Source organism: Myotis lucifugus, unplaced genomic scaffold (assembly GCF_000147115.1).
Source record: "Myotis lucifugus unplaced genomic scaffold, Myoluc2.0 scaffold_18, whole genome shotgun sequence".
Classification (NCBI taxonomy): domain Eukaryota; kingdom Metazoa; phylum Chordata; class Mammalia; order Chiroptera; family Vespertilionidae; genus Myotis; species Myotis lucifugus.
Genome location: NW_005871066.1, coordinates 6,358,074 through 6,374,712, shown reverse-complemented (window position 1 = coordinate 6,374,712; position 16,639 = coordinate 6,358,074). Strand labels below are relative to the sequence as shown.

Below are 16,639 nucleotides of genomic sequence, written 5' to 3'. Positions count from 1 at the left end.
GCTTGCTCCTTACCGCTCGCTCCTTAGTGCTGCTGCAGAGGTGGGAGAGGCTCCTGCCACCGCCGCTATGCTTGCCAGCCGTGAGCCCGGCTTCTGGCTGAGTGGCGCTCCCACCGTAGGAGCACACTGACCACCAGGGGGTAGCTCCTGCATTGAGGGTCTGCCTCCTGGTGGTCAGTGCGCATCATTGCGACCTGTCATTTTGGTCATTCCACGTAAAGGTTGCTTAGGCTTTTATATATATAGACTAGAGGCCCGTTGCACAAAGATTCGCGCAATAGGCCTTCCTTCCCCTGGCTGCCGGCACCAGTTTTCCTCCGGCAACCGGGACCCAGGTCTTTGGTCCAGCCGCAGTGGAGAAGCCAAGCCTCAAAGCTTGGCTTCCCTGCTCCGGCTGCAGCAGCGAGGCTTGGCTTCTCCGCTCCGGCTGCAGCTAAGAAGCCAAGCCTCTTTAGTCTTCAGTCATCTTCAGTGTTCAGTCCTCTTCAGTCTTTGCTCCATGTCTGCATATGCAAATTAACCGCCATCTTTGTTGGGTTAATTTGCATACTCATCTTGATTGGCTGGTGGGCATAGTGGAGTGATACCAATTTGCATGTTTCTCTTTTATTAGTGTAGATTATATGCATTTGAGCTTTGTTGTTATATAGGGGTGGGAAAAAGTAGGTTTATAGTTGTGGGGGTATGATAGTTTATTCTTGTATTATTATTTATTTGTTATTGGATTATTTGTTATTAGTAACCTACTTTTGCCCACCCCTGTATGATCCAGATAAGCTTTCACAAGAACCTGTATAAACGATCACAAGTCTAAACTGGAAATTGGAAAATGAAAAACCACTGAATCTGTTTTGCTGGTAATGAGTTATTTACCCAGAATAACTTAAAATTAAAAAAAAGTAATTTGAATAAAGTATACTTTATCAAAGAGCCTATGACAAAAGTTTGAATTAAGCACAAATCTAAGATGGAAGAAGATTTGACTTGGGTGGTAAACATACAATATAATATACAAATGACATATTGTAGAATTGTATACCTGAAACCTATATAATTAATGTCACCCAATAAATTCAATAAATAAAAAAATAAAACATAAACTTAAAAAAACAAATACAAGGTTAGGTTCTTAGATAATAAGCATTATTTTAGATAAGCAGTACAGTGAGTAGTTAAAAGAGTGCAGATTCTGGAATCAGAATGCTAGGTTTAAATCTCAACTCTGCCACTTACAGAGTTTATGACTTTAGACAAGTTATTTAACCTCTCTAGATGTCAGTTTCTTCTTCATTTAAAAATGGGGCCAATAATAGGGTATGCCTTATATTGTTGTGAGTAATAGAGGATATAAAATGCTTAGGAAGTACCTGACACTAGCTGTCGTCGTCGTCATCATCATCATCCATTCCCATTCACAGGCGACATTTCCTAGTTACCTTTATAGTATAGGGTTCTAGTGATAGTTTTGATTTTCCTTTTGAAATATTTACTCCTAAAGATAATTTATTCAAAATGGACCACATTTCTTTTTTTTAAAATTTATATACAGTTACATCTTAAATGAATATGAAATTAAATTAAACTGAGATTCCCTTTTTACAGTGTTTCTTAAACACTGTCCTACAAATATACATTTTCATGTGGTCATACAGAGCCATTTTGTGGGTGGGGCAGCCATGAATTACAGCAATTCTAATTAATACAAATTTTGTCTTTAGTAAAAACAGGCCCTGGACAGCAGTTAAACCACACTGAATTGGCAATTCTACTAAACCTACTACAATCTAAAACAAGTATTAATATGGCTGATTTTGTTCAAGTGTTGAACATTAAGGTAAACTCTGAGACTGAACAACAGCTAAATAAAATAAACCTTCCTGCTGGAATTTTGGCAACAGGTGAAAAACAGACAGATCCATCAACACCACAACAGGAGTCTTCAAAACCATTGGGAGGAATTCAACCTTCTTCTCAGAGCGTCCAGCCTAAAGTGGAGACGGATGCTGCCCAGGCGGCCGTGCAGAGTGCATTTGCGGTTCTGTTGACTCAGTTAATAAAGGCTCAGCAGTCAAAGCAGAAAGATGTGCTACTAGAGGACAGGGAAAATGGGTCGGGCCATGAAGCAGCATCGTTACAACTCAGACCGCCTCCAGAACCTAGCACTCCAGTATCGGGTGAGTGTGCAGATAGCAGACCACTAATGTAGCTGCGTTCACACTGTTTTCTTGCTGTTGATGGTTATCTATAATGTGTATTGTTGAGTGGCATTACTAGGAGATGTCTGAAAATTCTCAGGTCTTAGGTTTTTTAATCTGTTCTAAAAATTGACTCTTTAGCAAATTATCCATGTGCGATATAACTTATTATGAACGTCATGGATTTCTATGGTTAAGAAATAATCTTTTACTCCAACTATAACAGGATGATTGACCAAGGCAGAAATTTTGCGTATACAGTAGCTTTGTTCTTCAAGCAATAAACAGGTATATATGAAATACCTTTGAAAAGTCAAATATAATTTAATTTTTTGGTCACGATAGACTTAAATGGTAGTAGGCAGTATTAGGATTTATATACCGTTTCCCTTTTCTTTCTTTTTTTTGGGGGGGGGCGGGTTACGCAGAGATGGAACTTTTAATGCTCTTTAGGACCACCCATAGGAAACATTAACTATTTTGAACATTTGGTTTTCCGCAGTATATTTTGACCTTTTTTCTTTTTTTTTTTTTTCTTTTTTCACGTAGGGCAAAATGATCTCATTCAGCACCAAGATATGAGGATGTTAGAGCTCACACCAGAACCAGACCGGCCTCGTATTCTGCCTCCTGATCAACGACCTCCGGAACCACCTGAACCACCACCAGTCACTGAAGAAGATCTGGATTATCGGACAGAAAACCAGCATGTTCCCACCACTAGTTCTTCACTAACTGACCCTCATGCCGGCGTGAAAGCAGCCCTGTTACAGCTGCTTACTCAGCATCAACCCCAGGATGATCCCAAAAGAGAAGGTGGTATTGATTACCAGGCAGGTGATACTTATGTGCCCACTTCAGACTACAAGGACAATTTTGGATCCTCTTCTTTCTCTTCTGCTCCTTATATTAGTAATGATGGTCTAGGAGGTGGCTCTGCTCTACCATTGGAACGACGTAGCTTCCTTGGAAACTCAGATATTCAGTCTTTGGATAACTACAGTACTACTTCATCTCATTCTGGTGGTCCACCTCAGCCTTCTGCCTTTTCCGAGTCGTTTCCCAGTTCAGTGGCTGGATATGGAGACATTTACCTCAATTCTGGTCCCATGTTGTTTAGTGGAGACAAAGACCATAGATTTGAATATAGCCATGGCCCCATTGCAGTCCTGGCGAACAGCAGTGACCCTTCCACAGGGCCAGAGAGTACTCATCCTTTGCCAGCAAAGATGCACAACTATAACTATGGTGGTACCTTACAGGAAAACCCGGGGGGCCCCAGCCTCATGCATGGACAGACCTGGACTTCTCCTGCCCAAGGACCTGGATATTCACAAGGATACAGGGGACACATTAGCACATCAGCTGGCAGAGGTCGAGGCAGAGGGCTACCATACTAAGTATCAGTTTTTCCTCAGGCACATCATTTTTATCTGGAAAGACTTTTCTAGCTGCAATTTAAGGCAGCAATCCAAGAGACTTGAATAATATTAATTCAACAACAGCTTTATTTTTATGTGGAAAGGGTCTTGCATACAATAGTTTAAAAAGACCAAAAAAACAAAAAAACCCACCTTTGCTTAAATTCATGCTGTTCTAAAAACTAGATCTATTGATTGTACATCTTCACAAATTCTAGTTAACAGTTTTATTTTGTATTCTTGCAGTTTTAAGTGGATGCTAATATTAGGGACATAAAAGTTCTTTATGGCCCTCTTGCAGATCTGAACTATGCACATTTGTGCTTTTTTTTTGTAAGTTTGGACCAACTTTTATGTAACAACCAACCAATCCCTCCCTTCTCCAGTTTTACAACAATCAGAAAGGGCACTGATTTATTTGGTATTTTTCTTTTTACAAAGCTACCTTTAGTCAAAGGTCACTGTCAGTCTTTGCACCTGCTTTCAGTGTTATTGTGAAAGGTGTACTTTGTGCTCATTTCAGAAAATAAAACACAACCTTTCTCTTGATGCAAGTTTTTATAAAAAAAATGGTCAATGTTATTTTTATTTTATTTTGCAGATTATCATAACCTAGCAAAATGCATTCAAATGAAAAGTGGGTTTTATATGAAAAATATGGGTAGGGTGGGGGGGGTAAGTAAGTGCCTTAACAGGTAAGCATAAGGTCTGAAAAGTAGTTACCTTTACACGGATTTGTTTTCTGAAGGGAATCAATGCATTGTATTGAAGAGGAAGGGAGCTCTTGGGGGTTTAGGGCTGCCTGTTCAGTTCCTGTTAGATCCATTCTCTGCCCATCACACTTTCTCCTTTTCTGCCTGTCTTTGGGCTGTGTTATCTTCCACTACCACCTTCTCTTGAAAAGGGAGGGAGAGTAAAGTACTGCGATCAGTACTTTGTTACTTCCGATAAGGTCTAAAAAGTTTTGTCATTTAAATGTTGAAAGTAAAAAAATATATATTCAAAGCAATAGCTTAATGAGAATTTCAGAGCATGTTTTCTTTTAGGCTTCCATGTCCTTCCATTTCCATTTGCCATGGGTAATTGGTGGGCAGTAACACAGAAGCAAGACCTAACAGAATTTGCATAATTCTATTACCACCATTGGGGGGAGGGGTAGCAAACACCATATTTTAAGTTACACAATTTCCATTTTAAGAAAAATTAACGCTGTTCACTTGTTAATTACAAACATTGCCTAAATTTAATTTATTGCAAGTAAAGAAAGTGAGAGAAAACTTCTCCTCTCACCTGTGAGGTTTATTAGGACTTCTGCCAGACTTAGAGCAACTTTAGTTCAATTCAGCATTTTTTAAAATTAAAAGCAACAAAGAATGGAGAAATTCTTATTTAAATTGTAATGTGTCAAATCTAACTTTTTGTGCACACTCACACAGATAATTACAATAATTTTAGAAAGGAACCAAAGGTACATAACCAGTGTTTCCACATCATTAAGTGAAAAAATAGGCTCTGGAAATGAGAGTTGTATCAATTAACCATTTTGTTTTCACTGTTCTCTCCTGGAATCTGATTTGGAATCTTAAATTGAAACAACTGTTATAGAATGGAAATTGCTCCAGTTCTAAAGTCAGTCTTTTAACCCTGTGCCCTCTATCTGACTTGTGAACCTTCCTTTAATATAGTATATGGGAAGCATTCTAGCTTGGTGAGAGTAAGAATATTTTAAAGTGGATAATTTACCATTTTACTGCTATAAAATGATGTCAGTTGACCATTTTATTTTTTGATGGAATTTTTTTGTTGTTGGGGAGAAATGAATGAAAGAAAAACTTATTTTGCTTTTATTTGGATATTAAGTACTAACAACTTATAATGAAACTGCATTGCAGGAAGTGAATAAATATTTTGAAATTTTACAAAATAGCTACAGTATTCAAGTATCTGAAATTTTAATATGGTGAGTCTTAGAGCTTTAGACTTTCCTATAAGTGACAGTATCTAAGTTATTCTTAATAGTCATACTTGTTAATTCTGCTGACCATAGTAGCTAACATAAAATTGAAGATATTTATGTGACATGAATAGACTGTGTTTTAAAAATTAAATATTTTATATACAATTGAACTGTGTTTGGATAGTTTTTCTAATTAAATCTTTTAGTTATGTATTTATGTTGCGAGAGCGGCTGGATGGATAGGGAAGTTGTTACTTGAATATTGCCCTAACGCAGCATTGATTGAGAGACATACCAGTATTTTATGCAACACTTAGAAATAATGTTGCCAATTAAACCACAATACAGTTCTAAATAAGATGAGCAAATTTAAAGATTCTCCCCAAATTCAGAAATGGAAAAGAATGTGTCTTAGAATCTATGAAATACGGTAGTAAAAATCTTATACCATTTAATATTTTAGGAATTTGGACTAATGAAAAGAGCAGGGTTAGGAAATTGCTAATTCTGTAGGTTATAAAAATTGCAGTAATCAATAGGTATTCTGGAGAGAAATCTAAGGAACATAAAATATTTCTTAAGTTTTTTGGAAAACAACCACACGGTAAGTCGGATTCCAAATAAAATGAAAACAGAATAGATTGACCTACCAAAAGAAGAAAATGTTTGTCGCCCATGTGAAATGCCTTTGTGTATTTCCTGACACAGCAAGTTTTTCTGCATGTAACTCATTATGTTTCCCAGCTTTATTTAGTTCATTATGTGTTGGAGAGTTATAGTCACCTATGTAATTTAAAAAGACTCATTTTAAGGGATTTATTGATTAAAACAGTTTTCAAATGTGAATTAAGATAATGTGTTAGCTGTGATTCAGAGCTTCATTCTATCAGTAAATATATATTTAGTGCCTTCCAAGTGCCAAGTACTGTTCTAATTACTTGGAATACATCAATAAACATGGAAGGCATTATGTCATACTTTCAGTAGGCTGACAGTGAACAGGGAGATTTTTAAAGTGTCTTGAAAAGCTATTTGCCACTTGAAAATGTGAATGTCTTTGTAAAATTTTAAAGTCATAGTTGAATACAGAAATAAGGTTCTGGAAAGAATAGAACAACTGGAAACTCAATAATGAAAACAAATTTTTAGTTGCATCTAGCTAGTTTGTAGTAAGCCAATTTGTAGGAAATATCAAGATTTCTTGAGAAAAATGGAAGGTAAATGGGTTAAATGCTTCCAAACTAACCTCACTGGTATTTATGAGTTTAAGTACCAGTATTTGTTATGAGCTTAGTCAAATTTTTAATAACTTTTCACCATAGGTCCTTTATGTACTTATTTTTTTGGAGTAAGTCTGAAATACATGTTTTGAATAAAGATCTGATTCCCTGGGATATTGGTTTTGATATTTTAAAAGTCTGAACAGGATGTCCAAGTAATTTAAAGTTATGTGGTCCATCTCTTCACTTTACTGCTAAGAAAATGAGACTTAAGAGAGATGGATTGCCAGTGCTTGTTCCTCTAGCTAGGTTTAAATTCTGCAGAAAATACTTAACTTTTCGATAGGAAAATTGACTATTAAAGTACCAATGTTTTAGTAAGAAAAATTAAATTTAGAATACTGAACAACTAATTTAAGTCAGATGACTTTAAAAAGTCAACAATCCAGAAAAAATAGGAAAATAAGCAATTTTAGAAAATTTAATTAGGGACTATTTCATATGTGGGTAGTCTTTAAAAAGGAGGCTCCTCTTTTTTTTTTTTTTTAAGATAATAGCTTCTTAAATATCCAACAATTAGAAAATAAGACTGAATCATTAAAGTGTATTTTCTATTTGTAGGAGGAAGAGTGATATCAGCAAGTCTGCAAACATTGCTTTTATACTTTATCAAGGTTTTATGATTTTTAAGTTATTTTATAGGGGGAGCAATGGTTTGTGAGGTACCAGAGGCCCCTCCAGATAAGTTCTGAAACTGCTTCTACTTTAATTAAAAATAAAAGCTGTAAATTAATAAAGTATCAAGGGATCCAGTTGAAGATGGGGAAAACAAAATTTTAATCATAATGGAAAAACCTTGCCCTTCAAACTATATAGACTAAAATTTTGTGAGTCTTATTCCTTTCACCATATCAAATGTCCCATTAAGAAAGAATTTTCTGGTTCTAATTGCATTCAAAATGCTGCTGTGTAGTGAATCACCCTTTAATTTTTTTCACAAGTTAATTTGTTGTAAAGTTATGCTTTTTTTTTTGGCAAGAACTTTTAGTAAAGTCTTGTAACTGTTAAATCTAATGTGTTTAAGCCATTTGTTTTAAAAAAAATCTGTATTTGATAGTCTGTAAATAAACTGCCATTAAGAATTTCCAGGCCATTTTTAGCCTTGTTTTCTTCTTGTTTATCTGCAGAACAAATTTAGGAATCTCGTCTGATAAAGGTGACCGCTTGTTATCCACTCTGGCATGTTTTTATTGACTAAGTTTAAAGACCTGGACCAGAGATAACCACCATTAGTATTTTTCCTTTTGATGGATGGATGTGAATGCAAATCTATTTTTTAAAAAACAACAACAATGGGATTACATTTTGTGATTAGTTTTTTTTCATGTAATATATTGTGAACATCCTATGTCAATAATTCTATCTTTTTAGTGGTTCTAAATTCTTTTATGGAAAAACCATAATTTAACAACTTCTTATTGCTGAACATAAAATATTTCTAATTGTTATAAATAACAATATGATGAAAATCCACATAGATACATATACACAAGCATACATAAATTCCTTGGAGTCGCAGGCCAAAAGAGTGTACTTCTAAACTTTTGCTTCTAAATTTCTAAGCTTAAAATTGCTCTCAGGCCGTAACCGGTTTGGCTCAGTGGGTGGAGCATCGGCCTGCGAACTGAAGGGTCCCAGGATCGATTCCGGTCAGGGGCATGTACCTTGGTTGCGGGCATATCCCCAGTGGGGTGTGTGCAGGAGGCAGCTGATCGGTGTTTCTCTCTCATCGATGTTTCTAGCTCTCTATCTCTCTCCCTTCCTCTCTGTAGAAAATCAATAAAATATATTTTTAAAAAAATTGCTCTCAGGAATGGTGCTCAAGTTTTACATTCTTTTTACTTCTTCTTTTCATTTAGCTATGTTAGCTATTTAAAATTTTTAAGTCTTTGCCAGTTTAACAGGTAATAAATCATCTTATTTTAATTTATATTTCTTTTTTTTTTAATATATTTTATTGATTTTTTACAGAGAGGAAGGGAGACAGAGAGTTAGAAACATCGATGAGAGAGAAACATTGATCAGCTGCCTCCTGCACACCCCCCACTGGGGATGTGCCCGCAACCCAGGTACATGCCCTTGACCGGAATCGAACCCGGGACCCTTGAGTCCGCAGGCCGACGCTCTATCCACTGAGCCAAACCGGTTTCGGCTTAATTTATATTTCTTAGTGAAATTTATTATTTCATGTTAGCCAGTTGTCTTTTGTTTATTAACTATTCATAAGCTTAATAGATATTTATCTCTTGCTCTGAAGAGCTCTTTATATAAGGAAGGTAGCCCTTTTTAATCTTAAAAATTCTGGGGATGTGTTTTAATTATGTATAGTGAAGTCTATCTTTCTTTATGGTTTCTTAGAAAAGCTTTCTCTACTTTAAGATTACTTTGCCCTGGCTGGTTTGGCTCAGTGGTTGGAGCGTCACAGGCTGAGGGGTTTTGGGTTTGATTCCCGGTCAAGAGCACATACCTTGGTTCCAGGGAGATTTTTCAAGTGTCTTGTAAAGCTAGTGGTATTTGCCTAGTAGGGGCTCCTGGGAGGGGCAACCGGTCCATGTGTGTCTCTCACTGCATTGACTCTCTCTGTCTCTCCCCCCTCCTTCCTCCTTTCCACTCTCCCTGGAAATCAATGGAAAAAATAGCCTCAGGTGAGGATTAAAACAAACAAAAAGATTAATTTTCACACAGATTTTAGTTTACTTCTCTAGCATTCTACTTTTACTGTTAATTCTAAGCCATTCTAGAATTTGTTAGATGTGAGGTAATGACCCAAATTTATACTTTGTTACTAATTAGGCCAACAACATTTGTTAAACAATTCATTCTATCCCTAGATAGGAATTCTTGATACTCATTTGGGGGTATGTTTTTATTGATTTGAGAGAGAAAGAAACATCAACTGGTTGCTTCCCATTCTTGCCCCAACCTGGGATCGAACCTGCAACCTGCGTATGTATCCTGACTGGGAATGGAACCCACCACTTTCTGACTCTCCAACCAGCTGAGCCACACCGACCACGCTGGCTATCTCTAGTTTTAAAATACCATCTCTGTCTTATGTGGGTCTATTTCTGGGCTTTCAGTAGTTATGTTCCACCCCTGATCTTTCTCTTCTGGTTACAAGTACTACACTCTGTTATAAACTATGCATCTTTCATTGTAGTCTTTTTTAAATCAATTCCAGGAACAGTTTGTGACACAGACAGTATTTGTTGTAGGATGGAACTTAATTGTTCCTTTGTCAAAGTTTTCTATTGCTGCCCATTTATTTTTCAATGTGACTTTCAGAATCACATTTTGATCACTTAAGTATTGTGTTAGTATTTTAACTGGAAATATACGCTATATTACATGTTTAAATTTATAATGGTGAGCAGGTCTTTTCATTGAAAGCATAGTGTTTTATTTTGGAATGCTCCTCATTAAAAGTTTGAAATATTCTTTATAGTTCTGATATGTTTGGGTTTTTTTTAAGTTTCAAAAAATATTTGTTTTGCTTTTAGAAACAGACTCCTCATATTATTATTAAGGATTGTAATATTTTAAACCAGTCACTACTTATATAGGAAAGCTGTTGTGTGTGTGTTTTTTAAATTGGCCACAATACTTGGCTTTTCTGTTACCATTTTTAATGGCTTTCAGTTGACTGAATATGATAATGGGAATTCTTTTTCTTTTTTAAAAGATTTTTTATGGATTTTTAGAGAGGGAGAGGATGAGAGATAAACATTTATGTGAGAAGGCGACATGGATTGGCTGCCTCCTGCATGCCCCCTACTGGGGGATCAAGTCCGCAACCCAAGCATGAGACCTGACTCGGAATCAAACCAGCAACCTGCCAGCGCATGGCACAACACCCAACCAACTGAGTCACACTGGGTAGGGTGGGAATTTTTGTTTTGGATATTATGAATGTCTAATTTTTGCTTTTTGTTAATCCTGTCCAGAGTTTATTTTTCCATTGATTTTTAGAGAGAATGGAAGAGAGAGGGAAAGACAGAAACATCAATGTCGATTGGTTGCCTCCTGCACACGCCCTGACCAGGGTCCCACCAGCCAGGTTGCAGGCTCCAACCAAGGTACGGCCCTTGACTGGAATCGAATCTGCGACCTTTTGTTCTGCAGGCTGACGGTCTAGTCTATCCACTGAGCAACCCGGCTACAGCATGAATATCTAATTTTGAGTATTTCACTCAGAAGATTTTTTTTATGCATTTCTGTATTTACCAATATATGGATTTTCTCCTTTAACCTAGTGATGATAGATACCAGTTACATTAGTAGAATCTAATATTGAGCCATCTGTTTGCTGCATTCTGTTGACTAAACTTGTATTTAAGATTTTATATTTATTCACTCATAAGAGAGAAGTCTGGTTTTGATTAACAGGTTTTGATGTCTTTCCAGAGTAAATTAGAAAACGATTTCATGTTTTATTTGATTTAGAATAGTTTATATTTCTGAGAATTACCTGTTTTCTGAAGTGGTATTATTTTATTTATATCAAAATACGCCTGAATCTTTTCTTGAATGTAATTCTTTCACAAGTTTTCTATTTCCTCATGTGTTCTTGTTCTGTCTCTTGAGTAAATCTTGGTAATTTCCCTTTTTCTGGAAATTCATATATAGTCTACCTTATATTTAAAATGTTTTTTTAGCATATGGGTACACTTAATGTTAATGTTTAAATATATATGTTATCTGCTATTACATATCCTTTCTCTGTCTTTTCTCCTTGTCTAGACAAATAGGATTACCCCATTCCACCTCCAGATTCTTTTCTACCACCAGAGAATAATTATCATTTATTTCTAATTTATTACAGTATATTGATTTTGATTCCTTTCCTTTACTGTCTTTATTTTTCTTCCCTTCCATTTTTAATTATATGAATTCTCTTCTGATTATTTGGCTCCATCCTAGAGATTAAGAATGTATTTGTTTTCTAAATTTCTGGCAGTGCAAATTTGATTACTTGTTTCATCCAAGAATTATTTAGGATAGTGTATTTCAACTTCAGGTGGTTGGTATATTTAGAATTTTTAGTTTAGCTTTTTTTGTTAATCACTTGTAATTTCTATTACGTGTAGTTTTCTTTTAGAATTTATTAAAGATTTCTTTTTAGATTGCTAAACAAACAACTTTTGTAAATATTTCCTGGGTGCTGGGGTGGGTATGTCCTTTGTACAGTTTTCATATAACCATTAAATTGATATTATTAATTAAACACTGGTGAGATTCTCTATAACCTTCCTTATCTCTCAAGAAGTGAGACAGTTAAGTAAATTCTTATGCTGCTATTATGTATTTTTTCCTTAGATGTCTAATCCTTTTTGCTTTATATATTCAGCATACACCTGATCATAAATACTTAATTTTTTTCCATTCAAGTTTTTTTTTTAATATATATTTTGAATTACTTGGGCTCTGTCAGTTTATTCTGTACTTTGCCTTTAAATTTTATTTTTTAACTGCTACCTTGCTGGCTTTGTTTCTAATCTCTTGCTACATTTTTTTTTCATTTTCTCTCTTTTTAAAATTTGTATTTTGGGGTTTTCTGTTGATTTTTTGTGTACAGGCTTTCTATTTAGCTTTAAATATTTCAAAGACTTTGAAAACTCAAACTGATTGTAGGTTATTATTGACCTTAGTGGTTTAAAAAGCAGGCTTACAAGCCAGTCCAAATCCTGGCTTTATTATTTATTAATCTGTATGACCTTAGGTTATCGAAATACTGGTTCTCAGTTTTTACATTAGTGAAATGGAACAATGAAGCAATACCTAAAGTTTTCAGGATTGGATAACTTAAAAGTGCTTGGTATATTGTATAGTAATTGCATTATGAATGTTTGCTGTTGGAGAAAGAGATTGGGTGGGTGTAGTAAAGGGAAATTTTACTTCATCATTGATGACTATTTCTTATTTTAATTTAGAAAAATGTCTTTGTAATAAAATAAATTCTGAGTTGGAAGTTGTCGATTCCAATCAACCAATAACAATATTCACCATTGATGCTTTCCACATAATATAAAATATTTGAACTATCTTGTGTCTAGTTCCATCTTAAACATCTGAGGGACTGATTAGTGCAGAACTCTCTAAAGTGTCATTTTCTTGAGAACACTACAGTTTATTTTCAAATTCAGAGAAATGATTTATTTCTCTGTGTCCATTGGAAGAGATAAGGTAATTCTACATTTGCTAGAAGGAAATGGTATAAGTCTTCTAGCATCTGAACCATTCACTTCGGATATTTAAGTCTTTATCCCGTGTTCAGATTGGCTCTTTCAGGCCATACCTGAACACAAAAGTTTCAGACTTGAATGGGCATCAGAATCACATATTAAGTTTCATTTTTAATTTCATTTTAAAAGTTATTTAAGTATAATATGTATAAATTAAGGTAATATTAAGTGCACTTAATGAGTTTTATATGTTTACTAGAGGCCTGGTGCACAAGTTTGTGCACCAGTGAGGTCCCTTGGCCTGGCCTGCGGGATCGGGCCGAAACCAGCTCTCCAACATCCCCCGAAGGGCCCTGGATTGTGAGAAGGCACAGGCCAGGCCAAGGGACCCCACCAGTGCATGATTGGGGCCAGGGAGGGATGCAGGAGGTTGCAAGCCAGGGAGGAACAGTGGGAGGGCTCCAGGGCGTGTGTGGCCCATCTTGCTCAGTCTCAATCAGCCTGACCCCAGCAGCAAGCTAACCTACTGGTTGGAGTGTCAACTGGTCAATTGTCTGCCCCCTGGTGGTCAGTGCATGTCATAACAAGAGGTTGAGTGGCCTTAGCATATCATTAGCATATTATGCTTTGATTGGTTGAATGAACAACCGGACACTTAGCATATTAGACTTTTATTATATAGGATACCCTTGTAATCACCACCCAGAGCAAGACAGAATGTATCTATTATTCCAGGCCATCTTGCTCCTTCCCAATCATTACCCGTAAACAGAGCTATTCTAATTTCTATCACCTTTAATTACTTTTGCCTGTTCTTAAGCTTCATATTAAGGGAATCAGACAGTATATACTCTTATTAACTTTGGTCCAATAATTTTGGCAAGTTAGATGAAATAGACAAATACAATTTAAGACTGGCAGAAGAAGAAATCTAAATGTCGTGTATGTATGAAAGGAATTGAATCTATATTTTTCCCACCAAAAAGAACCCCAACCCAAATATATCTGAAGGCTAAGAATGCTTCACTAATGAAATCTTTGAAACACTTATGGAAAAAGTTATAATTTTACTTTTAGAGACTCTTAGAGATTAGAAAAAGAAGGAATAAGTTCCAATTCATTGTATGAGTTCAGCATAACCCTGACACCCAAATCTGACATGGACTTCATGAGATAATTATAAGCCAATATCTCATTGAACATTCTTAACAAAATTAAAAATTCAGAGATTTTTTAAAAGGATGCTACATTATGACCAAGTGGAGTTTATTCCAGGAATGCAAAATTGAGTAACATTCATTAATCAATGTAATTTACCATGTTCATGTAATAAGGGCAAAAGGTATAACATTAAACATCCACTTATAATTCCCAGCAGACTAGAAATAGAGGGAAGTTTTTAATTTGGTAAGGATACCTATTTAAAAAACTACAGTAACTAAGCTAATGGGGAAATAAGGAACATTTTCTCCCTGAGGTCCAGACAAGACAAGGATGTTCACTATCACTACTTGTCAATATTTTACGGTCTGAGCCATATGGCAAAGGGGAAAACACAAAGATTGGAAAGGAAAAAAAAAATCTGTCTTTATTTGAATAACAGGATTGTGTATACAGAAAATACAGAAGAATCTATAAACAGGTTATTTTAGTAAGAAAATTGAATAAGCCCTGACCGGTTTGGCTCAGTGGATAGAGCGTTGGCCTGGGGACTAAAGGGTCCCAGGTTCGATTCCGGTCCAGGGCATGTACCTTGGTTGCGGGCACGTCCCCAGTGGGGAGTGTGCAGGAGGCAGCTGATCGATGTTTCTCTCTCATCGATGTTTCTAACTCTCTATCCCTCTCCCTTTTTGTAAAAAATCAATCAAATATATTTTTTTTAAAAAAGAAAAGAAAAAAAGAAGCCCTGACGGGTTTGGCTCAGTGGATAGTGTCAGCCTGCGGACTCAAGGCTCCCAGGTTTGATTCTGTTCAAGGGCATGTACCTTGGTTGTGGGCATGTCCCCAGTGGGGAGTGTGCAGGAGGCAGCTGATCGATGTTTCTCTCTCATCGATGTTTCTAACTCTCTATTCCTCTCCCTTCCTCTCTGTAAAAAATCAATAAAATATATTTTTAAAAAAAGAAAACTGAATAAGGTCAATATACAAAAGTCAATTGTACACACACACACATATGCTAGCAAAGTTGGAAAATAAAATTAATCACATTAGCATAAGAAGTCATCTGCTTAGGGATAAATCCTAAGAAAGATGTACATTTATACTAAAAACTATAAAACATTGCTGAGAGTAAAGATCTAAAGCTATGCAGGGAGGGGGAGGGAGCGTGGGAGAAGGCAATAGCTCACGAATTGGAAGCCTTGATAATATAAAGGTGTACTGGTTAATAATGCGGATTTTGTAATCAAAGAAAACACGGTAATTTCAAGAGAAACATCAAAAGTGCTTTATTCAAAGTAATGTCCATCGCTAGCTACACATTTCCCCCATCTTTCAGGTAATTTGTGGATACCGTCCCAATAGAAGTTTTCTTGTTTTGAGGCAAACCATTCAGAGACCCAATTTTCCACTTCTTCCTATGTTTTGAAGTGCTGCTCAGAAAGTGCGTGTGCCATCGATCAGAACAAGCGGTAATCTGAAGGAGCAAGGTCGTGAATACGGTGGGTGGGTTGATACTTCCCAGGTAAGATCTTTTAATGTGTCTTTAACTGGTTTTGAAGTGTGTGATGGTGCCTTATCATGAAGCAAAATTACTTTGCTGTGTCTTCTGGCCCATTCTGGTCATTTCACCATCAAAGCGTGGTACAAATTGATTATTTGTTGTCAGTAGCGATCAGTATTAACGGTTTCACCTGGTTTTAGAAGCTCATAATACACCACATCTTCCTGATCCCACCAAACGCAGAGCATTGTCTTCTTTCCGAAGCGATTTGGCCTTGCATTCGATGTTGATGGCTGACCTGGATCAACCCATGATTTTGTGCTTTTGGGATTCTCAAAATAAATCCACTTGTCACCGCCAGTCACAATTCAATGCAAAAAAGACTTTCTGTCATGCTGTTGAAGCAACATTTTACTGGTGACTTTTTGGTTTTCCATTTGTCTTTCATTCAGTTGATGTGTCACCCATTTTCCTTCCTTTAAAATCTTTCCCATTGCTTGTGAACGAACAGAAATTGTTTGCTGAGCAACGTTTAATCTTTCTGCAAGTTGTTTTGAGTTTGACACGCATCTTCATCCAAGAATGCTTGTAATTGTTGGTCTTCAAACTTTTTCGGTTGACCTGGACATTCTTTGTCTTTCACATTGAAATCATCACTTTTAAAGCGTTTAAACCAGCGTTCACAAGTATCTTAAGATGGAGCATGTTCACCATAAGCTTTCCGAAGTATATGATAACTTTCAGCAGCACTTTTCTTCAAAATAATGAATTAAAACTTCCAGCAAATGCTCTGTTTTTGCACGAAATTCGACATTTTTAAGTGTAAAAATATTTATGATGTTAACACCTTCAGAAAATTTGACATATGAAGTTTTGAAGCTTGCTGTCAATACAACAAAATAGCATACATATCAAATCGCATATATATCAACATATGTGTAA

The 16,639-nt window shown here is 36.1% G+C and overlaps 1 protein-coding gene across 1 annotated transcript in view; it reads left to right on the top strand.

Moving 5' to 3' along the window:
• Positions 1-4,165, top strand: part of CDK13 (cyclin dependent kinase 13) — a 108,586-nt gene extending 104,421 nt beyond the window's left edge. Inside the window, exons 13-14 of the mRNA XM_023751009.1 lie at positions 1,899-2,174; positions 2,745-4,165. Of these exons, the coding sequence (XP_023606777.1) occupies positions 1,899-2,174; positions 2,745-3,595 (1,127 nt within the window). The 3' untranslated portion in view covers positions 3,596-4,165. The remainder of the gene's footprint in view (positions 1-1,898; positions 2,175-2,744) is intronic.
• Positions 4,166-16,639: the final 12,474 nt, after the last annotated feature.